This window comes from Branchiostoma lanceolatum, chromosome 19, assembly GCF_035083965.1.
Source record: "Branchiostoma lanceolatum isolate klBraLanc5 chromosome 19, klBraLanc5.hap2, whole genome shotgun sequence".
Lineage (NCBI taxonomy): Eukaryota > Metazoa > Chordata > Leptocardii > Amphioxiformes > Branchiostomatidae > Branchiostoma > Branchiostoma lanceolatum.
This window is the reverse complement of record NC_089740.1, coordinates 6,428,707-6,455,270: the sequence shown is the minus strand read 5'-3', so window position 1 is coordinate 6,455,270 and position 26,564 is coordinate 6,428,707. Positions and strand designations below refer to the sequence as shown.

Genomic DNA, 26,564 nt, shown 5'->3' with positions numbered 1-26,564 from the left:
GAGCAGTTGACTATGAATAAAAGTACTGAATATGTTGTATTACGGTTCTTGTATATAATGTTATATGACAGGTTCACTGTACTGGGGAAATTCCCAGAACTCTTTTCAGCAAACTAACAATGAACAGTCATTAGGGCCATGGCTTCCACCCTAATGCTTTTCAACCTTTCAAATTACCTCAGTGCACATTGATCATTTGACAACAGCCAGGATTCAAACTCCCAACCTTCTGGTCTGGATCTAGAACCAGGGTCACAATGCAAACCACTGAACTGCACAAATTCAACAGCGTCTTCTGTACATTTCTTTATAATCATGGGCTAAAAAAGACTGTAACTTGACAACACAAGACTAAAACTAAACTAAAACAAACTGAGAACAACTTACTCAACAGGTCCAGTACATACATGTAGTTAGTATTCGTGTATTTCAGTACCAAGGACAGATACTTTATCATCTTTCCGTTTGAAAGCAGAAGAAAGTATTTCTTTCAATGCACATTACAATCACGGGCACCAAGAAAGACAGCAAGGAACTTATAACTTGACAAAACTAGTCAAGACTAAAACTAGACTAAAAAAACAAACTGAGAAAGACTCATACAACAGTTCCAGTACATAGTTAATTTTGGTATATTTCAGCGCGAAGAACAAATACCTAACTCTCCTTTCTATTTCAAAGCACCAAGAATGATAGCAACAAAGTTGTAACTTGACAACACTAGACTAAAACTATACAAAAACAAACTGAGAAAGACTTAAATAACAGTTCAAGTACTACCTAAGAGTTAGTTTTGGTATATGTCAGCACCAAGGACAGATACCTAACTCTCCTTTCCACTTGAAAGCAGACGCAAATATTTCTTTCAATGCAAGTTGATAAACATCTATACCAGGCATTTCATCACATACATTTTATTTTTGCTGTGAATGCATTTCCAATTTGGTTGTATATAGCATAACAATATCATAACTAGAGTTCCACGAACACTTTATCTTCGCCAAATAATCAAGGCTTATTATGGAGAGTGATTAATATTTACATGCTTATCACCCGCTGCAAATTTGATCATGCACCATACCATTCGGAAGTTATGCTGGGGGGGGGGGAGAATGAGTCCAGTCTAGATAGTGTTAAAAATCATTTGGTGGTACAGGACTAGTATATGTGTAGAGTGTGCTGATATATGTAACAAGTTTAATGAACTTTCAGATGCTACAAGTATCGAATTCCTGCCATTGATCACTATGGAATTATGGTGTTTCCTCATCAATTATGCATATTGGCTCCCATATGCATAATTACCATCTATCTAAATCAAATTATAACTTAAGCTATTAACAAACCAAAAATCATGATGATCCATTGACCCCTTCTTGAGTTATTACCAAATGAAGGGCGCACAGCTGGCACACAGCTGGGTGACCTAAATCCCAAGCCAGGCAATCCTCCAAGTGTCCCTGAATTGAGGTCGAGTAACAGCTTTCAATGGGATTATACATTACTCTCTTTAATTATGTAAATGAAGTCCCAATTTGCATACTATACATTTCATTATGTTAATCATCACCTAAGGTACCTGCGTACCAAAAGCAATAAAGATACACCAAACCCTGCATGAGTTATCCTCCTCCAAAGTTTCATACATAAAGGCCCACTGCAACTCAAAACAAGTCGTCGAGAGGCCCAAACTTACACCACTTGTTCCCTGCCCCAAGACCCACCCACTATAAAAAAATCATGAACCTGGCGCCTCCAGAAAATTTCACCCCAAACTTTGAAGCTCCGCTGCAATACTTTAGATACCCGCTAGAAGGCCCATTATCGAACTTGACCTTCCTTTCTGTAAACCTTACCCACCCACTAAGTATCATGCAGAACCATCGACAGCTTCTCGAGTTATGTTGGCGACATACAAATACACATACACACAAAGCCCGCTGCAGTACCGACGGAAAATGCCAGGGGAACCATTTTTGAACTTGACCTCCATTTCTACAACATCTACACACCTGCAAAAAATCATGAAGATCCATCAACGTTTCCGTCACTTTTTTTGCCTACATACAAACACACAAAAATTCAAAGTCCGCTGCAGTACTGTTGAAAAACGCAAGGTGAACCATTTTCGAACTTGACCTTCCTTTGCACAACCACTACACACCTACCAAAAATCATAGATATTCATTGAAGTTTTCTTGAGTTATGCTCCTGACATACATACAGACCCACCCAACAGATTTTTCAACCGAAAACATAATCTTCCCGAGTACTAGTACTCGGCGAAGATAATGAATCTATTTCCAACACTAATATGGGTTCCAAGATCAAACCTAGATTGGTGCAAAATTGCAGGATAAAAAAGGTTATTCATAGAAATTGAAACCATCGCTAGTAGGGTTTCAAAGCTTTCCTGGCTGTTGCAAGTTCAATTTTTGAAATCTAACTGACGCCACAACCCTAAACTTATCATTTATCAGTATAGATACTTTGCCTCTCTTCAGTGAGCAATTCAAGTTTCCATAGCAAGCTGTTCCTATCTAGTTTATATGGTAATGGCCAATAAGTCTTGCCAATGCCCACCCTATTCTATAGGACTCACGCTATTTTGGTGGTCAACTAGCTAGGTTACAAGTAGTGAATGCAAATTCAAAGTGATATAATATTATATAGAATACAACACGGTGTATTCCGTATTGCCGGAGGTACCGGCCCGACCGAGAGTCATATCGCTTAAAGACCGGGGGCGATGCGACGCGCGGGAGGGCCGGGACCGAGGATGATGCGGAATACACCGTGTTGTATTTTATTTATGTCATACCCAACCGAGAAAACACACATTTCAATGTGAAATGCACCAGAAGTTGAGGGATTTTTGTGTCCTTGAACAAAACTTTGATTCCAACCTCAAAATCCGGTATTCAAATTTTTTGACAACGCCGCAACCAGTGCACTTGAAATGCATTCTTACTATTCTATGGAAGCCTGTGTGATAAAAGTAGAACCCCATGTAATAACAAAAGTCATTGCCCGGTCCACAACACCCAGAATAATCTAAATATAGCAGGCAGCACATTTTTTTGTACCGACTGTGACTCTATGGACAACTTATGTATTGACTTGGGGAACACAAAATACATTTTTCAGCAGAACTCCTTCAACATTGCTCTTTTTGTTGCATAAATCCATAAAAGTAAAGGTGAAGCAGTCATCGAATGTCATCCTCAATTCAGCTGAAGCATGACGCGTGCGATCTATCGGGTATCTAGTAGTGCAATGTGGCTTTGCTGCAGTTCACATTTTCAGTAAGGCATGCCAGGTCACCCCTACTCTTTTCTGCTTGGTTCTTTTACGTGCTGAGATTTAAAATGCCTGGAGTTCCCTATAAGTAACTTACAATATTCTTTGCCTAAGGCTTAGGAAAAAATGCGTTTCCAGATACCGACCAACCCTAGCAAAAACCTGCTGACCCAAGCCTTTTTGTTTGACCACTAGCAAGGTACTTAGAATTTTCTGAGTGATGAAAATTCAAAACAGAATCCAAAAATTCTTGCATATTTTCTTGCAGACTTCCTGTATTTCACCTTCTTTATATATTTGATGTTGACAACACAAGTGTCATGATGCCTTTCAGTTTTGCAATGTTAAACTGTATTTGTTGGATTACTTTGCCCAAAATCTGGAGAGAAAAAAAGAAGAAGAAAACCCCTATCGACCGACCCTAATTTTTCTTTTGTACTGAAACCATAAACACAACATTTTTTTCTTAGGCCTAAACCTTTCACAAAAATTCGACAGAAGGCACCACAATGCTCATTAAAGCAGTTCGTTATCTTAGAAATGAGATACTAAATTCTGAAATTGTAACTGATTTGTGTAAATCTGGGTCAATCTTTCACAATAGACCTTCTGGGAATCAACTGGTTGATCCCTTATATGAGTCTTGCAGCTGTTATCAAATCAGATCAATCAAGTTAATCTCCTTCCAGCTATAGAAATTGCAACAGAATCACTGGTAAGTGGACATATCGAAAACAACATGGTGCATCCCGCATTGCCCGACCCCAGGTCATATCACCCGACAACCGAAGGCCGGGACCGAGGGTGATGCGGAATACACCGTGTTGTATTTCATTTATGTCATACCCACCCAACAAAACACACATTTCAATGCGACATGTACATGTGACAGAAATTGAGAGAGTTTTGTGTCCCCGAAGAAAAAATTGTAACAACATTGATTCCAACCTCCGAATTCGGTATTTGAATTTTCAACAGCAGCGCACTCAAAATGGATTCTTGGAAGCCAAGGTGATAAAAAAAGAACACTGTGTAATAACGAAAGTTATTGCCCAATCCGTATGGAACGTTTTGCGGCCCAGGTAAAGTCTGTTATAACTTATAAAGGCCGGAACAAAATAACTGTGACCTAAAAATTTGAATGTCACAGAGAATAATTTTGAAACCTGTAATTTTGTGGTTATGAAAACCTCAACCTGTGTAATATATGTTTAGCTTTCTACAATTTGCAAAATTTAAGCCTGATTGTGCGGGAAGCAATTGTATTGAATTGTTCTTTTTTTTCTCCTTTTAGAATAAAAGATACTTTTTTTCATACTTTGTTCATAAGTGTATATATTGAGCATTTTTACTAAATGCTTTCCATATCAAGGAAGCAGGCAGCTGCTGACGTCCATATTGGTGTCCTTATTTGCATATTATCAATAGATCGAAGCTTAACTGAACATAGCCTTTTTTTGTTTTATTGGCAATACATTGTAAAAGTAGTCGTCTGGTATTCTTTTCTTTGAGCTGAGGACATTCAAATTTTAGGTCATTTGAGAGTGTCAGGAAATGCTTGAGCTATGGAAATGCAAATAGGGACACCAATTAAGATGGCAGCGGAAACATAAAAACACTCATCTGAAAATGCTCTATACCTGCCAACACTCCTACTTTTCCCATTAGCCTGATATACAACAGTCGATGACTGAAAATTACCGGACCAAATGTACCCAGGGTACGGTATGTTCCATCAACATGTCATTTCTGATCTGGTGACAAATTCAAATCAATAAAACATGTGCCCTTGCAGATAAAATCTTATTTGTCCTTGCAAGAATTTTTATTGCCAGAGGTATAGGTTAAGATTCTAGCAATCTGTATTATATTGCAGGTAACACGATAGGTTAGGACTACTGTAAAACAGGAAATTTTGCTGTGGTTTTATGCTTGCATTTTTCACAGTGACCTGTTCAGCGCAAACATTTCCTCTTTTACAGTAAAACCTTGCACGGCAGTTTCAAGTTTCACAGACTTTAAACCACCGCAAACACGCCATTTTCACCCTATCGCAAAATAAAATCATGCAATAATTTCCCCTCCTACAGTATTCTCTTTAGGAGTCCCTACAGTTTGAGACATGTCTTTCAAACCTCCGCGGCCTTTCTAACAAGAAACAGGGGACATTTGCACATGTTTTCCAGCGGTGTTTTGTAGGACTGACATAATAAGGTGACCCTGTATGAAGGTTAATGACTAAGTACTGCTGGTGCATTTATGCAAATCTCTGGGGATGGACACACAGCTTTTATCTTTAATCCACTTCTGCAAGGGTCTGCATGGCTCTTTTCTGTAAAGCGTAGCGTATTTTCATTTCTTGACTCGTAGGGAAAGCCGTCTTATTCACGTAATTCGTAGCGAGGCAACCAAATTTTGCCTACGTCAATGAAGGTTAGACATCCAGGTAATAAGATATGCCGAATTGCACTTACTTAAGCAACTTTGGCTAATAACTGCCTGACTTGATTTTAGCGTAATACTGTTCTGAATTCTGGGTTCTTTTTTAATTCAGCGTAAAGCTTTGTCGGGGCCCCCATGCAGACCCTCTTCTAAGGCCATGCCAATCTGATTTGTTTCTCCTCAGACTGAAATAAAATTGCATCATTTGAGGGGACATCCTGTATCTTAATTGCTTCAAAGTTTTTATGGAGTGGATATAGAAGTTAGATACAAATTTTCCTCACAGCTCTAAATGTTTTCTTGTTGTCTTCTTGCTTTGAATTAAATCATAAATTACTTGAATATTTCTCAAAACCAAGGAGATACATGTAGATTGACGTGGGTTTGATTTGATTTATACTTACTACTAATATTTAGTCAATTGATCTGGTTGCAAATTCTAAAAATTGCTAGTCCAAAACTGTATCATCTTCTTTTTTGTGAACATTGCAGGTGAATTTCTTAAAGTCCTGAGCTATACAGAAAAATTGCAAAATTTCATTCCAGCTTTATATCATTGCAAACAATCCCCAATTTATTATAGATATTATCTATAGTCGTAATAAGATTTACCTTGAGGCTTATGAAATATGTATTCATAACCTGGGAAACATAATTTGTGAAGCGATATCGGGAATTTGATAGTTGAGGCTTGATGTATAGTGGTGTGTTCATGCATAACATATCCTTATTGCAGGTTTGTTTGAGTTTGGCATACCGATAGTGAGACGCTGATATTTGACCAAAACAACCAAATATGTGACTTAACTACCAATGACAGTGCATTAGGAAAGGGATCGCCGCGGGCTAAGATTTGACCATCAACACGGGAAATCGCTCGGAAAGGAAACTGCCCAGGATTTGAAGCCTCTTCCGCGTGGGTGTCCATAATACCATTATACGGGCCTGGTCATTCTTACAGCCTACCCAGAATTATTGGCACTGGTGTCGAATATCAAAAAAATCTGAAAAACATGTATTTATTTGGCTATAGATCCGTTTTCTGTGGTCATTTCACAAATACTGGTATTTTACGAAAACAAAACTTCAGACTTATCTTAAAACAGCCCAACTAAAGGATAACTTGAATTTTACAGAATAAAGATATTACAAGAGGCAACATCAATTTCAAATACTGGTGTGTTATGAAAACAAAACTAAAATCTTATTCTAAAACAGCACAACTGTAGGATTACATCATTTTTACCGAATGAAAATATTAGAACGAGAAGCACTATTAATTTTGCATTTATTCAGATCCTTGTAGTGCCTAGTGGCACACAGGGCAGCAAGTTTCCTCAAGCTGTTTCAGTAGCAGGGTATATTTCTACAGGGAAGGGTTGCTAGCCCTTCCCCTTTAATGTGCACCTCCTTGAATACGGTCCCTTCCCAAAGACAGGTGCAGCCCCAACCGAGATGCCCATCCCAGGATTGAACCGGGGTCTCCCAACTAATTGGAACCAGAGCTCAACTGTGAGGCTGCTACCAGTTGAGTTACAGGGACATTCCTCCCCATTCCATCCTTATAGTAAACCGGTAATACGGATTAAGATCTGGTCTTTCAACTGACAGCATAGCAGTTTTTTTTTCCTCCTAAAACTGATTACTGTAAAAGCAATTTCAATTTCACAGAGATTTAATTTCGCAGTAGGGATAATATGGCGTGTTTGCGGTGGTTTTAAGTTCAAGTTTGAAACAAAAGTAGGGCTGAAGTCATAGGTGGGCAAAAAGTTTTGCTGTGATTTTAAGGTCGCGCTGAAGAGTTCACAGCAAAATCCAAATACCATAAACTCATTGCAAACATTTCTGCATTTACAGTACTATATACAACCCCGTTCCTCATTTAATACACACACAATACCCCTGTCCTTGTCACAGAAACCACCTGGCTAGACGAAAAATCCCTTATTATCCCACCTGCACCCATTGAGAAGTCCTAATAAACTTTACGACTGTTTAACTGCACTTGTCATAAAACGAGGATATGCCCTGATGCAGAAATCTCCATCAAAAAAGACTTTCACGTCTTTAAGTCAGCCGTTTTACGACACGTGCGCCAAATCTTCGCCGCCACTTCGGCCGGTACTTTTTCCTCATTGTCCTTCTTGTCATTGACCTTGAGAAATTGTACCCACTTTCCCTTAAGATACAAAGACCTGCGGCAAGTATCACTTATAATCCAAGTAACATATGGATGTAAAGACCAGAGTACAATACAAGATGCGTTTCTTCCTCATTTTCTTTCTTTTCATTGACCTTGAGAAATTGTAACCACTTTCCCTTAAGACATAAACGCTGGCGGCAAGTTTCACTTATGATCCAGGTAACATATGGATATAAAGACCAGAATACAATTTACAAGATGTTTCTTCCTCATTTTCTTTTCTTCATTGACCTTGAGAAACTGTAACTGTAACCACTTTCCCTTAAGACGTAAACCCCTGCGGCATTAAGTGTCACTTATAATCCAGGTAACTTATGAATATAAAGACCAGAATACAATTTACAAGATGTTTCTTCCTCATTTTCTTTTTTTCATTGACCTTGAGAAATTGTAACCACTTTCCCTTAAGACGTAAACGCCTGCGGTAAGTGTCACTTATAATCCAGGTAACATATGGATATAATGACCAGAATACAATTTACAAGATGCATTTCATCCTCATTTTCTTATTTTTTCATTGACCTTAAGAAATTATAACCACTTTCCCTTAAGACGTAAACGCTGGCGGCAAGTATCACTTATGATCCAGGTAACTTATGGATATAAAGACCAGAATACACTTTACAAGATGTTTCTTCCTCATTTTCTTTTTTTCATTGACCTCGAGAAATTGTAACCACTTTCCCTTAAGACGTAAATGCTGGCGGCAAGTGTCACTTATAATCCAAGTAACGTTTGGATATAAAGACCAGAATACAATACAAGATGTGTTTTTTCCTCATTTTCTTTTTTTCATTGACCTTGAGAAACTGTAACTGTAACCACTTTCCCTTAAGACGTAAACGCCTGCGGCAAGTGTCACTTGTGATCCAGGTAACTTATGGATTTAAAGACCAGAATACACTTTACAAGATGTTTCTTTCTCATTTTCTTTTTTTCATTGACCTTGAGAAACTGTAACTGTAACCACTTTCCCTTAAGACACAAATGCCGGCGGCAAGTTTCACTTATAATCCAGGTAACATATGGATATAATGACCAGAATACAAAAAAAGAAATGTGTTTGCCCTTTACGGTTGAGGGATGCATGTGGGATAAAAGTAGATAACAAATCACTCTTTCCCCTCATGAGGACAATCTGTTGAAGCATACTAATGCCAACTGTTGTACTTGTATAGAATACAAGGCAGAATCTCTAAAGTATGATAAAGTACCATGCCATCACAATCAGAGAGCAGAAACATCCCTGCGCAAAATGTAAAGTCTTTGAAGCCCGCTCTGTTCCACAGGAGAGCACAAGTAATTAATGTTGAAGCCGGCGTGCTATAGGAGACCAAAGCAATTTTCAAACAATGTTTTCATAAAACCGGCTTATGTTTACTGGCGCAAATGGTGGAGCAGACTCACAAATTATATGCCCACTTGCAATGCTACAGTGGCTACAGTAAAAAGGTAAAGCAGTTATCCTCAATCGAGGTGAAGCATATTGCTGTTTCAAGGAGCAACAAAATGTAGAAGTAATGCAATGCGGCTTTACGATACGGCTGGCGTTTTACAGGCAAGAGCAATGGGTCACCCCTTACTCTTCTCGATAAGTATGTTCTTTTACGTGCAAAGGTTTGACGTTTGAGGCTGACACGTGAAGCTCCCTCATATGTTATCGTGCAATCTCTTACAACATGTCCGTGATGGGTCCAAAACTAGGATCAAACTCAGGCCCACGGATCAACAGAATCAGATGGCCAAGCAGAGGTTCATATGATCCTGGGCTGTCTCAAACTTTAGATTTTTTTCTGTCCCACTCATTGTTTACCAATTGGGAGCCCATGATGTCATTTTTGTTGTTATATCTGTCATTGGAACCTTAGAAAAATCATAAATTTTCAGCAATTTCGTGTCATGAAGTTCAGATTTTCTTTTACGAGTGGAGGTAAAATTGCCCTTTTTTGCCCGAATTGGACACTAAAAAGCGAAATGGAGCAATCAGATAAAGCCTATGGTGTGAATAGAAAGAGGGTCTGCATGCTCTTTGCCGTACTAGTATGTAAGGCGTAAGTTACAGCTTACAGTAGTCAAACCTGCCTCGGCGACCACCTTTTCAAGGAGACCACCTGGCCATGGCGACCGCTTTTTCACGGTCCCGAAAATTTTTCCCATAGGCACAAGCATTAAGCTGCCTGCCCAAGGCAACCACCCGTCCAACGCGACCACGACCGCCACGAATCGGGACGAAAAAGAACACAATCCCTACCCATGGCGACCGCCTCATTTTCAAGCATATGGCGACATCTGATTTTGCTACCTATGACAGAAAAGATTTTAACACCTTGTCAGACAGAAATCTACTAGTATGGAATGACATTAATCCATCCATCAAAAATGTTTTAATAAAACGTTTACAAAGATTTTTGATTTCCGGTAATTTGGAAGGAAAGCAGTCTCATTCATGTAATTACTAGTGAGGCGACCAAATTTTGCGTAATTGCCTTCCTTGATTTTAGCGTTATACTATACTACGTAGGAGGTTCTTCAGAATTCAGTGTAAAGCGCAGTTAGTTAGTAAGCTCTCTGGAGCTTCAGGCATAAAACCCAGTGTATGCAAGCTAAACTAATAAAGACCCCACCATGCATAATCATTAAGTGTAGGAGTATGCCCCTGTGTGCTCTTCAGTTTCATTACTGACTTTATAATACGTCTTCTATGCTGCAACTCTGTATGGTATACGGTAAATTGCTATCGCATAAAATTTCCCATTATCAAGCCTTAATTGGTTTGAGTTGCTCTGGTCCAGAGCAATGAATATTAAAGGACCCAGAATAAACATAGTATCTGTTTCATCAACAGAAAAACATCAATATGAATAGTTATAGTAGTAGTATCCAATATTTCCGAAAAGGTAAATCTTACAACAATTTCAAACAAACAATATGATATATTACCGGCCTAGCTATTTCATACTACATAGTATATGTCTAGGTTCAGAAATTAAAGGTCTCAATTCCTTTAAATATCCACACTGTCAACAACGTCAAAGAGCTAATATAGGAGGATCACAATTTTTAAACATGTTTGTATGATGCAATGATGTTGCAACTTCTATCCCTGAATACTGGTATGCAATGCTTTAGGGTTGGTTTAAACTTACTATGTAAAGAAATGGTAAGAAAATCTACTTTCTGTATTGTCCTAAAATCTTGCATAGTTGGCCTTAATAAGGGCACCTATATAAATGTCCCCAGCTGTTGAAACATAATTTAAGACATACTTGATGTATTCAAGGCAGAAAGAGACAAACACTTTTCTAGACATTACGTAAAGAAACGTTGGGAAAATCTACTTTCTGTATAGTCCTAATTTTACATATTGGACCTTTAAGGGCACGTATACTAGTAATGCCCCCTGTTGCTGAAATAGAATTGAATACCTACACGTGCACTTAAAACAATGGTAGAAAGAGGCAAACATTTTCCTATAGATACACTTTAATCTGAAGCAATAACCGTACAATATTATAAGATCTTTCCAATCTAAAAAGCTCTGCACCCCATCATATCCTAATATGGGACCCCGCCCCCTTAAAAAATCACTTTCCAAAAACAACCACCCTGGACCTTAAGCTCTACCCTACGATCACACACGAACTTACCCGAGGTATTTCATCGGCGACTCGGTCCCTGCGGCGTCTGAAGCCATCCTGGCCGCCTGTAGTTGCACGAGGCTCCGCTGAACTGGCCGTACGTTGAGGAGAAGGCGCCTGACGTGTGTTCCCGTACCTCCTATTACCGCGGCCTGCATCCCAAATCACAACTTCACCTCACCCGGAAGTCAATCCCGGAAGTCACCCCCATTATTCACTTCCGGGTCACATGATTGACCACCAAGTTCCAGTGATTTTTAATTTCAAACACGAATATGTTAATTTCGTGTCGCCATTTCAGCTAACAATATTCTTTAATATATGGAATGGCATACCTTTGAGAATTGCTAATGATCACGGCACCGCAGGCAGCTTTTTATGGATCTTTTATGTGATGGTCTTTTCGAGGTTTATGATATAACATTTGATCAATGAAATACATGTACTAGTAATGCAAATCCAAGCCCGGCTAAGTGCAGGTGATAAAATTTTTATAGCGTGCATTAACAGATAAAGAACGTATAATGATAACTAATAACTTTATTTCACAATAATTGTATTTATAAGATACAACTCCTATCATCATTTCTTGGCATAATCATCATGGTGGTAACGTTATTAATAATCACCATTATTTTCCCCACGTACAGGCAGGAGAAATCAATATTGTTGAAGAATTGTAATTTTTCAAAACAATCATTAGCATCAGGTGACTTCGGTAAGAGAAAAATACAGTAATCGCACTGGGAGCATTTCCCAAAAAGTTCTATTTTTTCTTCATTGAAATACAAATGATGACTTGCGCTATTTACTGTTGAATGCTTCCTTCTTTTCATGGATGTGATAGGCATCTTAACATAATATTTCAGTCCTTAGTTTTCCCTTTGTTGGCTTGGGGACACCGGGTAGGTGATTAATTATAGCCAAGGGACGCCCTGGCATTATAACTTCCCAGTAATTCCCTGGCATACTTCCCAGTAATTCCATACATGGTACTGTAAATACAGAAATGTTCGCGGTGGTTTTATGTTCGCGGTTTTAGCGGTAAGCTCTTCGCCGCGAACTTAAAACCACCGCGAATTTTCTTGCCCTCCTAACCCCTTGTCTACTGTTGTCTCAAACGCGAACTTAAAACCTGACCGCAAACACTCAATTTTTCCCTGCCTCGAAATAAAAACAACGCGAACTTCGCGAATTTTTCACAACTCGATCTGTTTCTGAAATATAGAAAAATATGAATTTTTAAAACCGTAGCATTATTGCCACTCTATTTTCTACATTGGTTCATGATTTATCTATTTATTCTTTTATGGACTCGCATATGTTTGAACGATTATAAATCATAACTGTCGGCACAGTTGGAAGAAGTATAATAACAGTCATTCCGTTATTGGAACGTGTATTTTACCACCTTTGATGTTTTGATATATTTATAGAAGAGCTTACGGCGACATGCTCTTTTCCATAAGGCCACACCAGCTTAATTTTATGGATGACATCCTCTGGAGTCCCCAAAACTAATGCGAGAGGGCGAAAAAAAGAAAAATCCAGCAAAAAAAAAGATGATAAACCAAAGGACTACATAGCTGATATTGCGAATTAAACGACAGAACACAGGGTAACAAACAAACTAATCTTCATTTGTTGGAATTAGCTCATATCAAAGTGCTTTTAACATGGATGATGCCTGGTTTAAAGACCCATATGTAACATTTGGCCGTTCAAAGAAAAACAAAACAAAATGTGTTCGGCTGTGTACACAACATCACGCCTTCAGTCAGAGCAAAACATCAAACTCTGTAGGCAACCCAGCCAGAGATGATATCATTCAGTTTAATACAGTCATGTACAATGATAACGTGTTAATAATTTTATGTTATTTCCTTGTTATGTTATTCAGTCTGTTTCTGTTATTCTGTGCAGGGCACGCCTGAAAAGCAGTGCGTTTAGCACTGAGTGCGTCCACCCTGGATAAAGAAAACAGAAATAAATGAATGGATTGTCATATCATTAACAAAATACTACTGGGCTCATGAGGGGTGGAGCCCTCTTCAAATCGCTCCTAGTCACATACATAACAGTTGTGTTGGACAATGTGAGTGTATATAGTGTATTACGACAAGCCGGCTCAATGCTGCCCCTTTGCGGCAATATGAGTCTACAAGTTTCTCTTCGGAAGTGATTTTTTTTTTTTTTTGGAGAACAGGCGAAAATCAATGCGCGCGCGGATGTCATCCATAAAATTAAGATGGTGTGGCCTAAGGCGTAGGCTGCGAGTCATTTAATCATTACGGTAACTAGTAGGGAGTCGATTTAAATTGCTCCTAAAGCCTTCCTGGTCTAATTTACGAAGGTATAATAACGCCTTCGCATTTTCGGTAATTTGATGCTTGACTTTCCCGACGCATTTTACGTTAGCATTATATGTCCGTTTCGACCGAACTGTCAAACGGCCCCGCTGAGCTCCAATGATTGTTGATTTGATTTTATTTGAGTTATTACCCTCTCCGAGAAGGCTGCATTTATGTTCTCGCGGTTATTATTTCGCGCTTATACGTCGTACGATCGTCGTACGACCGTAGACTGAGGGCATTCTTGGGATAGTCGTACACGTGTCCTGCAAAATTCAGCTTACATTTATAGCCTCCGTTGCAGGCTTCTTCCGCGGCAATTTTTCAACTTATCGGGGCCAGATTCTTTGATGGGTGCCGTATCTGCTTGGAGGCCGTATCTGCTTGGGGACCGTATCTGCTTGGGACCCTGTAACCGCCGTGGTTACAGGATCCCAAGCAGATACGGGACCTCAAGCAGATACGGCCTCCAAGCAGATACGGCACCCATCAAAGAATCTGGCCCCGATAAGTTGAAAAATCGCCGTGGGAGAAGCCTGCAACGGAGGCTATTACATTTACCTGAAAGGCTGCCTTAGATCCTTGTCGGTGGTTTACGATGGTGGTTCTGTTTGGGACGACGCCGTCAACTTGACCATGAAATTGTTTGCCCAATATCAAAAAGATTCTGTCTCAACCAAAATCGTGCGACGACCTACAATGAATGTGACCGCATCGTAAGTTGAAGTCGTACTTGTCTCGGCAACCGTCGTCCTGAACTAATCGCAACTCGCAACCGTGCTGAATTCTTCTGAATTTGTACTCTCCAAGCAAAAGGTTGTTGGAGAAAATTGTGGCCTTCTTATCATATGTCCCGTTTTTGTCCGAGTTGGGACAAAAACGGGACGACCTTTTTATCATATGTCCCGTTTTCCGAGTTCGGACAAAAAACGGGACATATTATAGGAATGGCACAATTACCCCCAACCTCTGCTTGGAGAGTACTGAATTTCGTCCTAGTTGAGAATGATCATGTTTAATTTACCGATCCTAAGAAATGAATCCATCCACATCTTTCCAAACATTACTCACTTTCCCGAAGTCACAGCAAGCGAACTACCACTTCTTAGAAAAGAATCACCAAATCCTGTCCAAATTCAGATTTCTGGCCTTTTTTGGCAAGCAAACTCGCACACACACGCCAAAAAAACATAATCTTCCTATCAGAGGTTACGCTAATCACCCGCAAGAACATTAAACTCCGGACGTCGTGTGGAGTCTATTTGCACACTGCGATAGACCTGGGGTGAAAACAACGGTAGCCGGGACACCCTACCTCTTCTGTACTCCCATATTTGGAGATGTTCTAGCGCTGCTACACTGACAATGCCATTAGAAGGTGACCTATTTATTAAGGCTCAGCGGAATACCTCAGACTGAGGCGAAGCATGCCGCTTTTGATAGCTTGTAGTTGTGCAATACCTATTTACAGACGGATGAGTATATCATTGGTGAGGAGTGTTGACCATTGATTGTTTTACTGCAAAGTGAACGAAGGTGATTGATTGATTGATTGATTGATTGATTGGTCGATTGTTTTGATTGATTGACGGATGGACTGATTGGTTGCTTGCTAGTCACGGTGCAATACCTATTCACAGATGGATACATATATCATTGGTAAGGAATGTTCACAATTGATTGTTTTACTGCAAAGTGAACGAAGGTGTCTGTTTGATTGTTTGATTGATTGCTTGGTCAATTGATTGGTTCATTGATTGACTGTTTGTTTGTTTGATTGACTGATTGATTGATTAGATATTTATCAACTAACTTTATCTACCTTATTTTTGACATTCAAGTACTGTTATAGGCCCTTCCTTCTCCAACGTATGAAGAAATTTATGATCTGATAAATGAATGATAACTCTATACATGTCCTAGCTAAATAGCTGTTTGTGTGAAAGAATTTCATTGTCAGAAACGCGCTTTGAAATAAATAGTATTACATTGTATATGTAAAGGAATGATCATAAAATCCTATCCAGGTTTTGGTGTTGTTCCCTATTCAATGCTCCCCTCCCTCTAATACGGTCCAAAAATTATATTCCAACAACCCTTTCTGCGTTTGTAACGTTTGTAACATTATTCTATAGCTTGACGCGTTCAAACTGGGCAAAATTTGATCGTAATATAAGAAACGCGTTTTAAATAAAATCATATATCCATATCGATGTTGTTCCCTATTCAATGCCCCCTCCTCCCTCAAGTATGGTCCCAAAATGATAATCCAACAACCTTCAAATCATTGTTCGTTGTAACGTTATATATCACGTTATGGCTTGACGCGTTCAAGCTGGGCAGAATTTGATTGTAAGAAACGCGTTTTCAAATATACATATACATACACAGGTTTTGGTGATGTTCAATTACTCTCCAAGCAGACGAGTGGGTCCGGCAGGTTTTTGGCGTGTTTTTAGGCGTTTTTGTCGGGCTATCTACTTTGTCATGGTTTCTTTGTCTCTATAACCCACAAAAACGCCTAAAAACACGCCAAAAACCTGCCGGACCCACTCCTCTGCTTGGAAAGTAATGTTCAATGCACCCCCCCCCCTATATGGTTACAAAAATGATATTCCAACAACCCTTCAAATCAATGTTCGTTCTCACGTTATTCCATAGCTTGACGTGCTCCAACTGTCAGCTTGGCCATTTAAGATCTGCGAACGTGGCCTGAGCGGTCCACCCTAGACCCTACAACAGATTGGGGTGATGACTCCGCTTGTAAAAACCTTTCCCCGCAAACCAATCTTGACCTTGAAGCATATGAAGGACAATCAAGATACGGCCCTCCTTCGAACCGAGTATTGGCATGTCAAAGGGGTATCTCCGGATATTGAACCCCTATTCCCTGGTCTGTTATGCCTATTGGCAAATTTGAAGGGCAAGGCATAATTCTTTTTGATTAGATTTTACTCTATGGACACTGCAAGCAAAAGACGCCTATACGCCTGATTGCAATTATAATTGAGTGCTAGGAGTCAAGTTTATGATCGTTGGATGGGGCCTGAATGTACAAATAAGGAGATACTGTTGGCGTGCGACTCAGCGATCTTTTCATGCAACGTGTCAATAATTCTTGCTCGTGAGAAAACAGTCTCTATATATACAGACATTTATTAATGTCCATCTCTTTCATGCATGCATACATATTGGTTTATTTTTAATCCGAACGACTTCATACACAAGAATATGTCAGTTCACTATCATATGTTTGTCATAAGAATGTGTTTTAGTTGTCGAAAAATCTTATTGAAAATGTTTTCCCGGTGGTTCTTTTGAAAATAATTACTATGAAGATATCCTATTCTGATTAATCTCTGTTCAAATCAATTCAGCTTGTAGAGAGATAATTCTAAGTAAATGTTTATGTAATTGACGAAGTGTGTAATTATGTCGCCATGTGTTTTAAAAAGAGGGAAGAGGCTACTAGAACTTAGATGTACGTTAGTACATTTGTATATAATAGTGCTAAGTATTATGTTAGATTTTAATGTTAACGTTATTATCATTATTTTTTCATTCATACTCATTACACCATCACACCTACGCATTTGTCACCCTAGGGAATGAATATGCAATAAAGATGATTATTATAAAAACAAACAAGAAAAATCCGTTAATGCGGTGGATCATAAGTAATATGCCTTTCCCTCTCATATTCCTTCAATACAACGCTTGTTATAAAAAAGGGTTGGCTTCAAAGTCTTCCCTTAGGCTACAGAAGCGGTATTTCTCTTATCTATCTGAATAGTCCTGTTGTGACTTTATTGCAAAGGGAAGTACCTTGGATTAAGAGGGAAATACCCGAGGCAATAACGGAATCTACGGGACAGAATTATTATTCATTCAATTCTCTTGTTAGTACCATACCAAATCAAAGATATGTACATTTAACAAATGAGGAAATGTCGTTTATATAATGCCAGCAGCTAATTACGATGTAACCAAAAAAAGACTCTGTGAATTCGTCTACACGTGTTTTAAAAAGAGAGAAGAAACTTGTAAATCATAGATAAAGCATAGCATAGTTTCACTTGTATTTACTTGATATCTTGATACATTTCGCCCTTGTTGAAGATTAAATGTCATTGTCTTTGTTATTATAATGATTGCGTTTATTGAAACCATGTTATATTTTCATTAGAGACATAATCAAATGATGATGCATACAAACATACATGATCAAATGAAGAGAAGAATGTTGAAAAGGCAGGTTGGTATTTTCGACGAACCTATTAGAAAAATGATGCACCGAACTGAATTTGGGCGCTAAAATTACACAAAAGCGAAACGCATCGTTTTTATTTCATTTCCGTTTAAAGACGGTTTTCCTAAAAGAGTCAAGCATGCTTACAATAACTGTTTCCTTAAACCAATCGCAGGGATTACGCTGGTATTGAGAGCAGGAAAACATATTTTATTCAAGTCCATTGGCTTACGACGTATTCCTTGACGGTCTCACAGCGACGCCTTTCAGTCGTTGTAAGTACTGCAGCATTGTTGCACGTGAGCCGTTACGCATTGCACTTGCTTATCACGCAAGCAAACTTTTTGTCTGAAATGTCCTTACTATAAATAGATTGTATAAACATATTACGTTCCAAAGGGAAGAGCGCTGGGTAATACATATAGAATGCAGCAAAGTATAACGATTGAAAATCATCTGGCCTAATCAGAGGGCTGAAGGTAGCAGTCTACTCACAGGTTCACAGGTGACACTGCACCTGCAATTTTAATACTAGTTGTTAGGGGTCGCTGTGAGACCGTCAAAGAAGGACGACGCCACTGCTTGATTGGTGCCAAGGTGAACTAGGGTGCTATTGCTGATAACGGCTCGTCCGTGTTTCTATTTTTGGAAACAGGCCAAAGTGTTAACCAATGCATGCTGTTGTCGCCCATTAAGTCAACCCTCCGTGACCTTCTGCATAGCTTGTTTGTCTTTACTGCCAACATACAATGATCCAAAGATGGCGACTGGATTGTTGACCGCCGGAACGGTCGTACTTGTAGTGTGTTGGACGGTGTGGTCTGCTTCAGGCTTAAAAGAGGTGAGGTTTGATATTTGTAAGTATCAAACACGGCTATGTTATAAGTATTGCAAATCACTGGGTTATAAATTTCTCTTAAGTTCCTTTCTCTAGCTCTGCTTTAGAACGTCGAATAGCGGCAGAGTTTACCTTACAGTTGACTGACCGCATCTCATTCAAGCTGGTAGAATCTCATATGCTACAATTGGATGTATCATGATCACTCTAATTGATATATACCAATCAACGCAGGCTTTCTTTGACCCAGAGGGGCTGTTTTATGTATTACAGAGATGGCTGGTTAAAACTACATAGAGTACGTACAAAAGTAGCTGGGATAGCAAATTTGGTCTCTATTCCGATAAATGAAGATGATACAATAAACATTAGAAGAAAGCGGTCTAAGTTGTGGAAAGACCCAGTTTCTTATATTCCTTTCTTTAGCCGAAGGCTACGCATTTCTCTCCCATCCACCTTAATCACAAAACATCTTCCTTGATGGGTCATCACATATGGTTTTGATAGCATCATTGTCTTAGTCTCCAAGCAGACCTACGGGTTGGCAAAGACCGTATCCAACAGGCAGAAGGAGTTTCTATAGCCAACCCAAGTCTCATAGCCAAACCCAAGGTCACCTTGGGTTTGGCTATGAGACTTGGGTTGGCTATAGAAACTCCTTCTTCCTGTTGGATACGGTCTTTGCCAACCCGTAGGTCTGCTTGGAGACTATCATTGTCTTGTCTTTGAGGTCGATGTCTGAACTTCCAAATACAACTGTCATCGTCGCAGTGGGGTAACGTTAGCGTAGTCAGGCACACAGAGCATTTTATGAGGCTTGAAAATTGGAAATATATTCTAGGTGCTGTAATCGTTATTAAATTGACATTTGATGCCACTGTTTGCCACATTTGTGTGATAATTTCATAATACTCAAAAGGAACGAAAAAAAATCTACACGGTGATCCCTAACGCTTGGATTTTCTATCAGTTCTCATGCACAGAACGACATAGCATTTTTGCTCCTTGAATGCCGATATGCATAAAATGGTATAGTGATATAGAAAACTTACTATATGTAGAAATGACTAGAAATTTTCAATTCAAGTTTCAAGCCCCATAAAATGTTCCTGGTGCCTTTAATGGATGCTTTGACTGTTGTCTTCTTTCATTCCCCAATCAGTCATCTGTACGTTTTTGTTCTCCACAAAGTTACCCTTTAGAGTTTCATCATTTATTTTACTTTAAGAAGTTATTCTTGGCACAGCGTCTTGGCTTTTACCGAGGGTGATGATTGCCAGCCAAGTTCCTTGAGGAGCTACATGTGTAAGCCAAGGTCATTTGCTCCTCCTCTTGACCTTGGCAGAGATAAAATTAACTTGAATTGAATGATATGTCTAGACACGTGATTTTTGCCTTGGAATAATATTATAGTACTGAGTTATCATTAGATATAAATCGTCACAGGCATCTCTTATGTTGTTATGTGTTTGAATATTATACTTCCCGTTTCCATAGTTACCGTCGTGGCCTAGGGCGCCAGTCCGAGTCCGTAACTTGGCCGCGAAACTCCAGTGCCTGGACCACGCCATCAACCACGTATGTAACAAGAGTCTAAGGGCCTGTTCATACTTGTGCATATCTTCAAGTCTGTATGAGTTGCGTATTAACATTTTTTTTAGGATAAGGTAAAGTTTGCGGGGAAGAAGTTGTTTTTTATACCTTGATCTACTGTTGTGCAGCTTGGTTATCGAGCCGAAATAATGACTTCTTTGGCCGCACACTTAACCTAAACGAACTCATACGGACTTGAATATACTTATATAATTGTGAACAGGCTCTATGTTAAGTTAAAATTCTCCCCCACCATTATTCATATTGGTGCCCATCTCCGTTTCATAGCCCTGGGCCACACTGTTGTGCAATCACTGTAGCAGGGGGCTAGTCCACTGGCAGTGAAGTGTGTTTAACTTCCATACTGTTTCACAAGTATGTACCATTTTTATAAAGTCTTTGGTATGACTCAATGCGCCTCTTGTCAAGAGATGTCCTACCCGGGGCTTGAACCCCAGTCCTTCTGATCCAAGTAATTCGAACCAGGTGTGGTGAGAGACAAAGGCGCAGGCCACTACACCACAGGGACACCCCCGAGCAGGTTCTAAGATACATTCATATCTACGCCTCATTACAAAATCTAAGTTGACAGGCAGAGCTGTATAGACAGGCCAGCACCTGTTTTTGTCAAGGCATTGAACAATCTATCGCTTCTATGGCGTCACTGAATGCAGATAAAACACGTGACTCGGTGAGCAGCGGATCAAACATTTCAGAAAGTTGTCCCCCGTACCGTCTCCCCGACATGGCTGTAGGGCCCATCTGTCTTCTTTTAAAACTAAAGCAAAAAAAGTTCAGATCGGTGTCCAAGATTTCTTCTTTGTCCAATGATGTAGAATGTCCAAGAGATTCTGTATATATGTGTTGTCACACTGGAAATGACATTCCAATTTCAGTTAGGAACATGCCGACCGTTCCCAGGGATGTCCATAGCCCTGGTGAAGGATGGTGTGACCGTCCTTGCCCGTGGTTACGGTTACGCGGATGTGAAGAAACGGTGGATGGCGACAGACCGGACCATGTTCGGTATCGGCTCGGTGTCCAAGTCCTTCACCACCGCTCTCTTCGCGGCGCTGCTCGCTAACGATTCCAGGTTCGATTTCGGGACGAAAATCAAGGTACGTGAAAGCACCTAGTATGTATACATACATGAGACCGCATTTATGACAATACTTTACGTTTGGGACTGCATTGTAAGCAGCGACACCTATGCTGCGCTGTAGCACCAGTCAAAATTGTCCTGAGAAAGATTCCGGGTTCGACTTCGGCACCAAAATCAAGGTACGTGAAAGCATGAAAAATGTATATATAGCACCACATATATAACAAAACGTTACGTTTGGGAACGCAGCGAGACGTATCTTGCAGTGTACCAGTCAGAATTGCCCTGAGGAAGATTTCAGGTTCGATTTCGGCACGAAAATCAAGGAATGTGAACGTACCAAGTATGTAAATGTGGGACCGCTTATCCGACAATACTTTACGTTTGGGAACGCATTGCATGCAGCGCCACCTAGCCTGTAGTGTAAAATAGTACCAACTGGTATTGCCCCGAGGACAGACGGTCACCGAAACGTCGTAAATGAAGAACCTTGCTATCCAGTGATTCTACAACCTGATGAAATCATTCCTGGATCAAGTTTGTAGTTCTGGTGACTTCAGAACTATTAGATTTGGAACGATACCATGAATTTCCAAAATCTGTTTCACTTCACGCTCTGCCTTTCAATTTTTTGCTTCACCATTTAATTAACCTTTCATTCCAGGACATTCTTGGACCTGACTTCCGTTTCCGGGACCGCTTCCGGACGGAAGAAATGACGTTGGCGGACCTACTTGCCATGCGCACTGGCCTGCGCACCTACATGGAGATGTTTCCGGTGGGGCTCAACATGACCAGGGAGCAACTGGCACGGTACGTCATGGGGTGACGTCATCATGGTTCATTCTAACGCACCACATTTACTTCGCATCTAATTACGGAGCTTGTGTCTTCTTTCAAAGTATATCGGCACACAAAAAGTTAATCAATGACATTTTACTAGTTTGCCCTACTCTTTCGAGTGGCTGTCAACACTAGTTTGCAAAACGGTTGTTTCATACGTTGATATTTTGGCGACGCCTCATGGGGGAGTCCGTACGCCTATCACTCGATCGAGATGAAAATTTTTCACTTTGCTACCACTTTCAGTTGGTGTGTGTTTGTCAGGGTGGAGTCATTCCACACATTGGCATTTGAATGCTAGACACGTCGACCGGAACCGGAAGTTGGGTCCAAAGTGATAGAAGATAACCCCAAAGGTCAAATGCAGGAAGTGGTAGGTCAGAGTTGGTAGAACTACTCATAAGTCAAACATGGCAGAGAGTCAACCTTTTGTAAACTTGTTGCCATCCAGACACGTCCGGTACTTTGAGGAGACGTATCCAGGCTCCTTCCGGTCCACGTTTACCTACAACAACATGATGTACGTGCTGGCCGGGCTCATCGCGGAGAAGATCGGCGGGGAGCCCTTCGAGAAGCTGCTGAGGGACCACATCATCGAGCCGCTCGGGATGGACAGGACGGTGTACTGGAGCGAGGTACGTAAAGCCCCGGTTACACATAGTCGAACATGGCCTCCCGACCTTCCTCCAACTTGTGGTCGGCTGCTCCAGCCGAATGTTTTGAAATTCTAAAAATGTTCGGCTGTGGACGGGAAATCTCGTCACTTAATGATAACTTCTTGACTTATATATACCGGTCGAATGGATTATTTCGGCGCGTAACATTCCCTTTGCAAGCGCAATTTTGAATTGTGCTCTCGCGAGAGCACAGCCTGACGAGAACGCGCGTGAGCTTGCACCAAAACGAGGACGGGAATGGACTGACATTTGTATAAAATGTTTGAGTGGGCCTGGGAAAGAGACGGAGCGAAAGAGAAAAGTGAAAAACACAGCCATATCAACTTCACTTTTAGACTTCTAAATGAGAGCGCTGGCAAACGAACTACCTTTTAAGTCATTTTTGTCACTTAAGCCCCGTGTCATCTTAATCTTGAGTGACAATCTCTGAGGTACGTCGAGACATCTTGGAGGTCGAGATCTTCCCGTCTTGTGACTTGAGCATCTTATCTTTTTCTGGTATACCTTCGTATCTCTTAGGTACTGAAAGGAGACGTCCGTTTGGAGCGGGTTGCGGTGTCCTACAGGACGTACAAAGGTCCAGCCTGGACCGTACCCAGACGGCCCCGCATCCCGCACTTCATGCGGACCAGCAGCCCGATACGGTCATGGTCGGGACACCCTCTCCCGCTCCGCAACATGCCGCGGACAAGGTCCCTGGAGCACAAGCTGGACGAGTTCGGGTGGGTAGGAAATACAAAATGATGTTAACCCTTTTCCTGCTAGTAGTCTTTTGGCATCAAATTTGCATCGGTTACAGAGATAGGCAGCAGGGAGAAGGTTGAACTATGGGAGAAAACAGGAGGTTTTCCGGAAAGTTTGATCATTTTGGTATTTGAAGGTTGATTGATTTTGCAATGACGGTTAACGGAGAAGGATGGGGTCCGCCTTTCAATACCGTGTCCTAGACACAGTGGATAGCAACCCACTGCCCCTACGAAGGGACTACCTTAACCTTTATAACGTTGCCTTGGTTTTGCATTACTTTACAAATAATGTGACCTTAAAAACGCAACACCTACGTTTATGATTAAAGTGTACTCGTAATCATTAAACTGAGCTTTGACAGTATGTGTCTGAAAATGCCACGTTGATGGTCTCTTTTCCCTAACGGCACAGAAAAGGCCAAGTGTTACTGCTGTTGTTTGTTCATTTATTTATCTATTTGTTTGTTTGCTTTACAATAGACCTCTTGACTTAGACCTGCCTGCCGTTGGCATCCTCTCCAATGCTGTTGACATGGCGAAGTACATGAACTTTCAACTTAGACTCGGAAAGCTGCTGAACGGAAGTGAACTCGTACCCGGGAAGCTGATGCACCTGACCCACAAACCCTTCACATCCATCGGAGAAAGAGGTGCAAACAACAAGGGTAAACCAAAATGGCCGACATCGTCAACAACAACAGCCTATGGCATGGGATGGAGAGTGGGAAATTACAATGGTAATTTGTCATTTGCATATGGCTGATTCTCAAAATATGTGCCTTCTTCCAAAAGTAGTACTTTCAAACGAACCAGCACAGAGAATTCATTGCAACATACAACAGACAGTAAATAACTTACACACAGTGTCAAGCACCTAGAAAGGACTAGGGGACAGGCACACATTAGATAATCATATCAGAAAGCATTCGAGTAGTAATATTCTAACGTTTTGACAACTATCAAAATACATACCTTCTGACACATGTGCGGACCATGGCCTTCTTCTTCCAGTGGTTTCTTACTAGATAGATTAAATGATCTACTTGATGCCTTTCTAGGTCACAAAAGGCTAGACCATAATGGTCTCGCCAAGGGGTTCTTCAGCCAGGTTACCCTGTTCCCCGATGCACAGGTCGGCATTTTTACCTCAATCAACGGACCATCGGCTGGGAGGGAAACTCCAGGGCTTATTAATGAAATCATCCACTATCTGGCTGCGGATATTCTTCTAGGTGAGCAACCATTTTTTCCTTAATATGACGCGTTCAAAAACAGTGGATCGAAAGTTGTAGAAAGTCTCTGGCGTCCCCCGTCTGTAATGGCTTGCCTCTAAGGCAATTCATTCAATCAACCCATTTGGCCAATGTCTACAAGGCCTTTTCTAGCCACACTAGATGTTGAAATTAGTCCAAGCAATCGGCAATGTCTCTCATTGCCATCGTTTGTTTTTCAGGTGAGAGACACTGGCTCCCAATGGACAACGTCTGTACCTACCCAGCCCCGTGGATTCTCCCCCGAGAAAGAAACGAGACCGCTGAGAAACCTGACCATGACCGTGAAGATAGAACCCTCGACGTAGAAGACGCCTCCATGGGCGCCCCTCTCTCCAACACCTTCATCCGAAACATGAAAGAATTCGTAGGGAACTACGTTTCCCGCGCGATGGGAAACTTCACTATAACTTTGAACCAATCAGAAGACAAGCTGCGCGTGAGGTACGGTCTGATTGGTCGAGGGGTTCTTGTCCCCACCATCAAGAGTCATATTGTATACCTCCGCCATACCGACCCGGTTGAGGGCCTAGGTGATATGCCATTGGCTATCGACAATGCAACTGGTCTTGTACGCTATGTGGCCTTCCCTCCTTCTTCCAATGGTAACCCTCTCGTTTTCTTCAGGGATGTCGATGATTATGATCCCCCTGCCGAATCTCTGTGGGACTGCCCTTCTGAGTAAATAACCAGGTGTTGGCATAAAGCCATTGAGCTAGTCCTAGCATTAACACTCTGTGTCAATAACAGGAAAAAATTGCGACGATACTTGATTCTCGGCAAATAAACTTGCATTCAGTTTTGAAATTAGTAAACTGTTAATCACCTGTACCGCCGAAACTAACTACATTTTGTGCTTTGAAACTATGTAATAGGTAATATAGATAGTAGATATATGATTAAACAGATTGCGATATTATGACATCTATGTCTGCTTTTTTCTTGCTGTGCTGTATTAGAAAAAGGGCTTTGCTTAGGAACAACAAATTGCATGTTTGCTACAAATGTACAGTTTAGGGGAAGGAAGGTAACCACCATTAATATTAATCCGCCGGGTAACATAAATCCGCCACTTTGAAAAACAGTGTGTTTGAGAGATCTCTAGTCTAGAGAGATCACCTACCAGGTATGCACAGTTTAGATATACAGGAATGCATTATACTGGGGGATGTTGTGTTGGAGATCTATTTGGACGTATGTTTTCAGGGTGGTGGAATTATTAGCCTGTGTTTACGCAAGCTCTCGTTGGCGGAGGTTGATTACCCCCTTCCCGGCGGTATCCGTCGGGCCGACCGCAAGGAGCGCGATTTA

At 40.7% G+C, this 26,564-nt stretch overlaps 2 protein-coding genes across 2 annotated transcripts; both read left to right on the top strand.

Annotated features, from left to right (window-relative positions):
• Nucleotides 1-18,798: 18,798 nt before the first annotated feature.
• Nucleotides 18,799-23,980, top strand: LOC136425914 (gigasin-6-like). The gene is made up of 6 exons (XM_066414839.1): nt 18,799-19,024; nt 20,519-20,599; nt 21,511-21,732; nt 22,381-22,529; nt 23,011-23,194; nt 23,756-23,980. Exons 1-6 carry the CDS (start codon nt 18,944-18,946, stop codon nt 23,978-23,980), a joined length of 942 nt encoding a protein of 313 aa, XP_066270936.1. The 5' UTR covers nt 18,799-18,943.
• A 441-nt stretch (nt 23,981-24,421) lies between these two features.
• LOC136425522 (uncharacterized) lies at nt 24,422-26,172 on the top strand. The gene is made up of 3 exons (XM_066414399.1): nt 24,422-24,719; nt 25,041-25,214; nt 25,436-26,172. Exons 1-3 carry the CDS (start codon nt 24,515-24,517, stop codon nt 25,936-25,938), a joined length of 882 nt encoding a protein of 293 aa, XP_066270496.1. The 5' UTR covers nt 24,422-24,514; the 3' UTR covers nt 25,939-26,172.
• Nucleotides 26,173-26,564: the final 392 nt, after the last annotated feature.

What these genes read in the sequence shown, in the direction of transcription:
- LOC136425522 (XM_066414399.1), top strand. Translation starts at nt 24,515, where the DNA reads ATGGCGAAGTACATGAACTTTCAACTTAGACTCGGAAAGCTGCTGAAC. An exon ending in GAGAGTGGGAAATTACAATG is followed by an intron (nt 24,720 to 25,040) that starts GTAATTTGTCAT and finishes ATGCCTTTCTAG; the next exon opens with GTCACAAAAGGCTAGACCAT. An exon ending in GGCTGCGGATATTCTTCTAG is followed by an intron (nt 25,215 to 25,435) that starts GTGAGCAACCAT and finishes TTTGTTTTTCAG; the next exon opens with GTGAGAGACACTGGCTCCCA.
- LOC136425914 (XM_066414839.1), top strand. Translation starts at nt 18,944, where the DNA reads ATGGCGACTGGATTGTTGACCGCCGGAACGGTCGTACTTGTAGTGTGT. An exon ending in ATTTCGGGACGAAAATCAAG is followed by an intron (nt 21,733 to 22,380) that starts GTACGTGAAAGC and finishes CTTTCATTCCAG; the next exon opens with GACATTCTTGGACCTGACTT. An exon ending in ACCAGGGAGCAACTGGCACG is followed by an intron (nt 22,530 to 23,010) that starts GTACGTCATGGG and finishes GTTGCCATCCAG; the next exon opens with ACACGTCCGGTACTTTGAGG.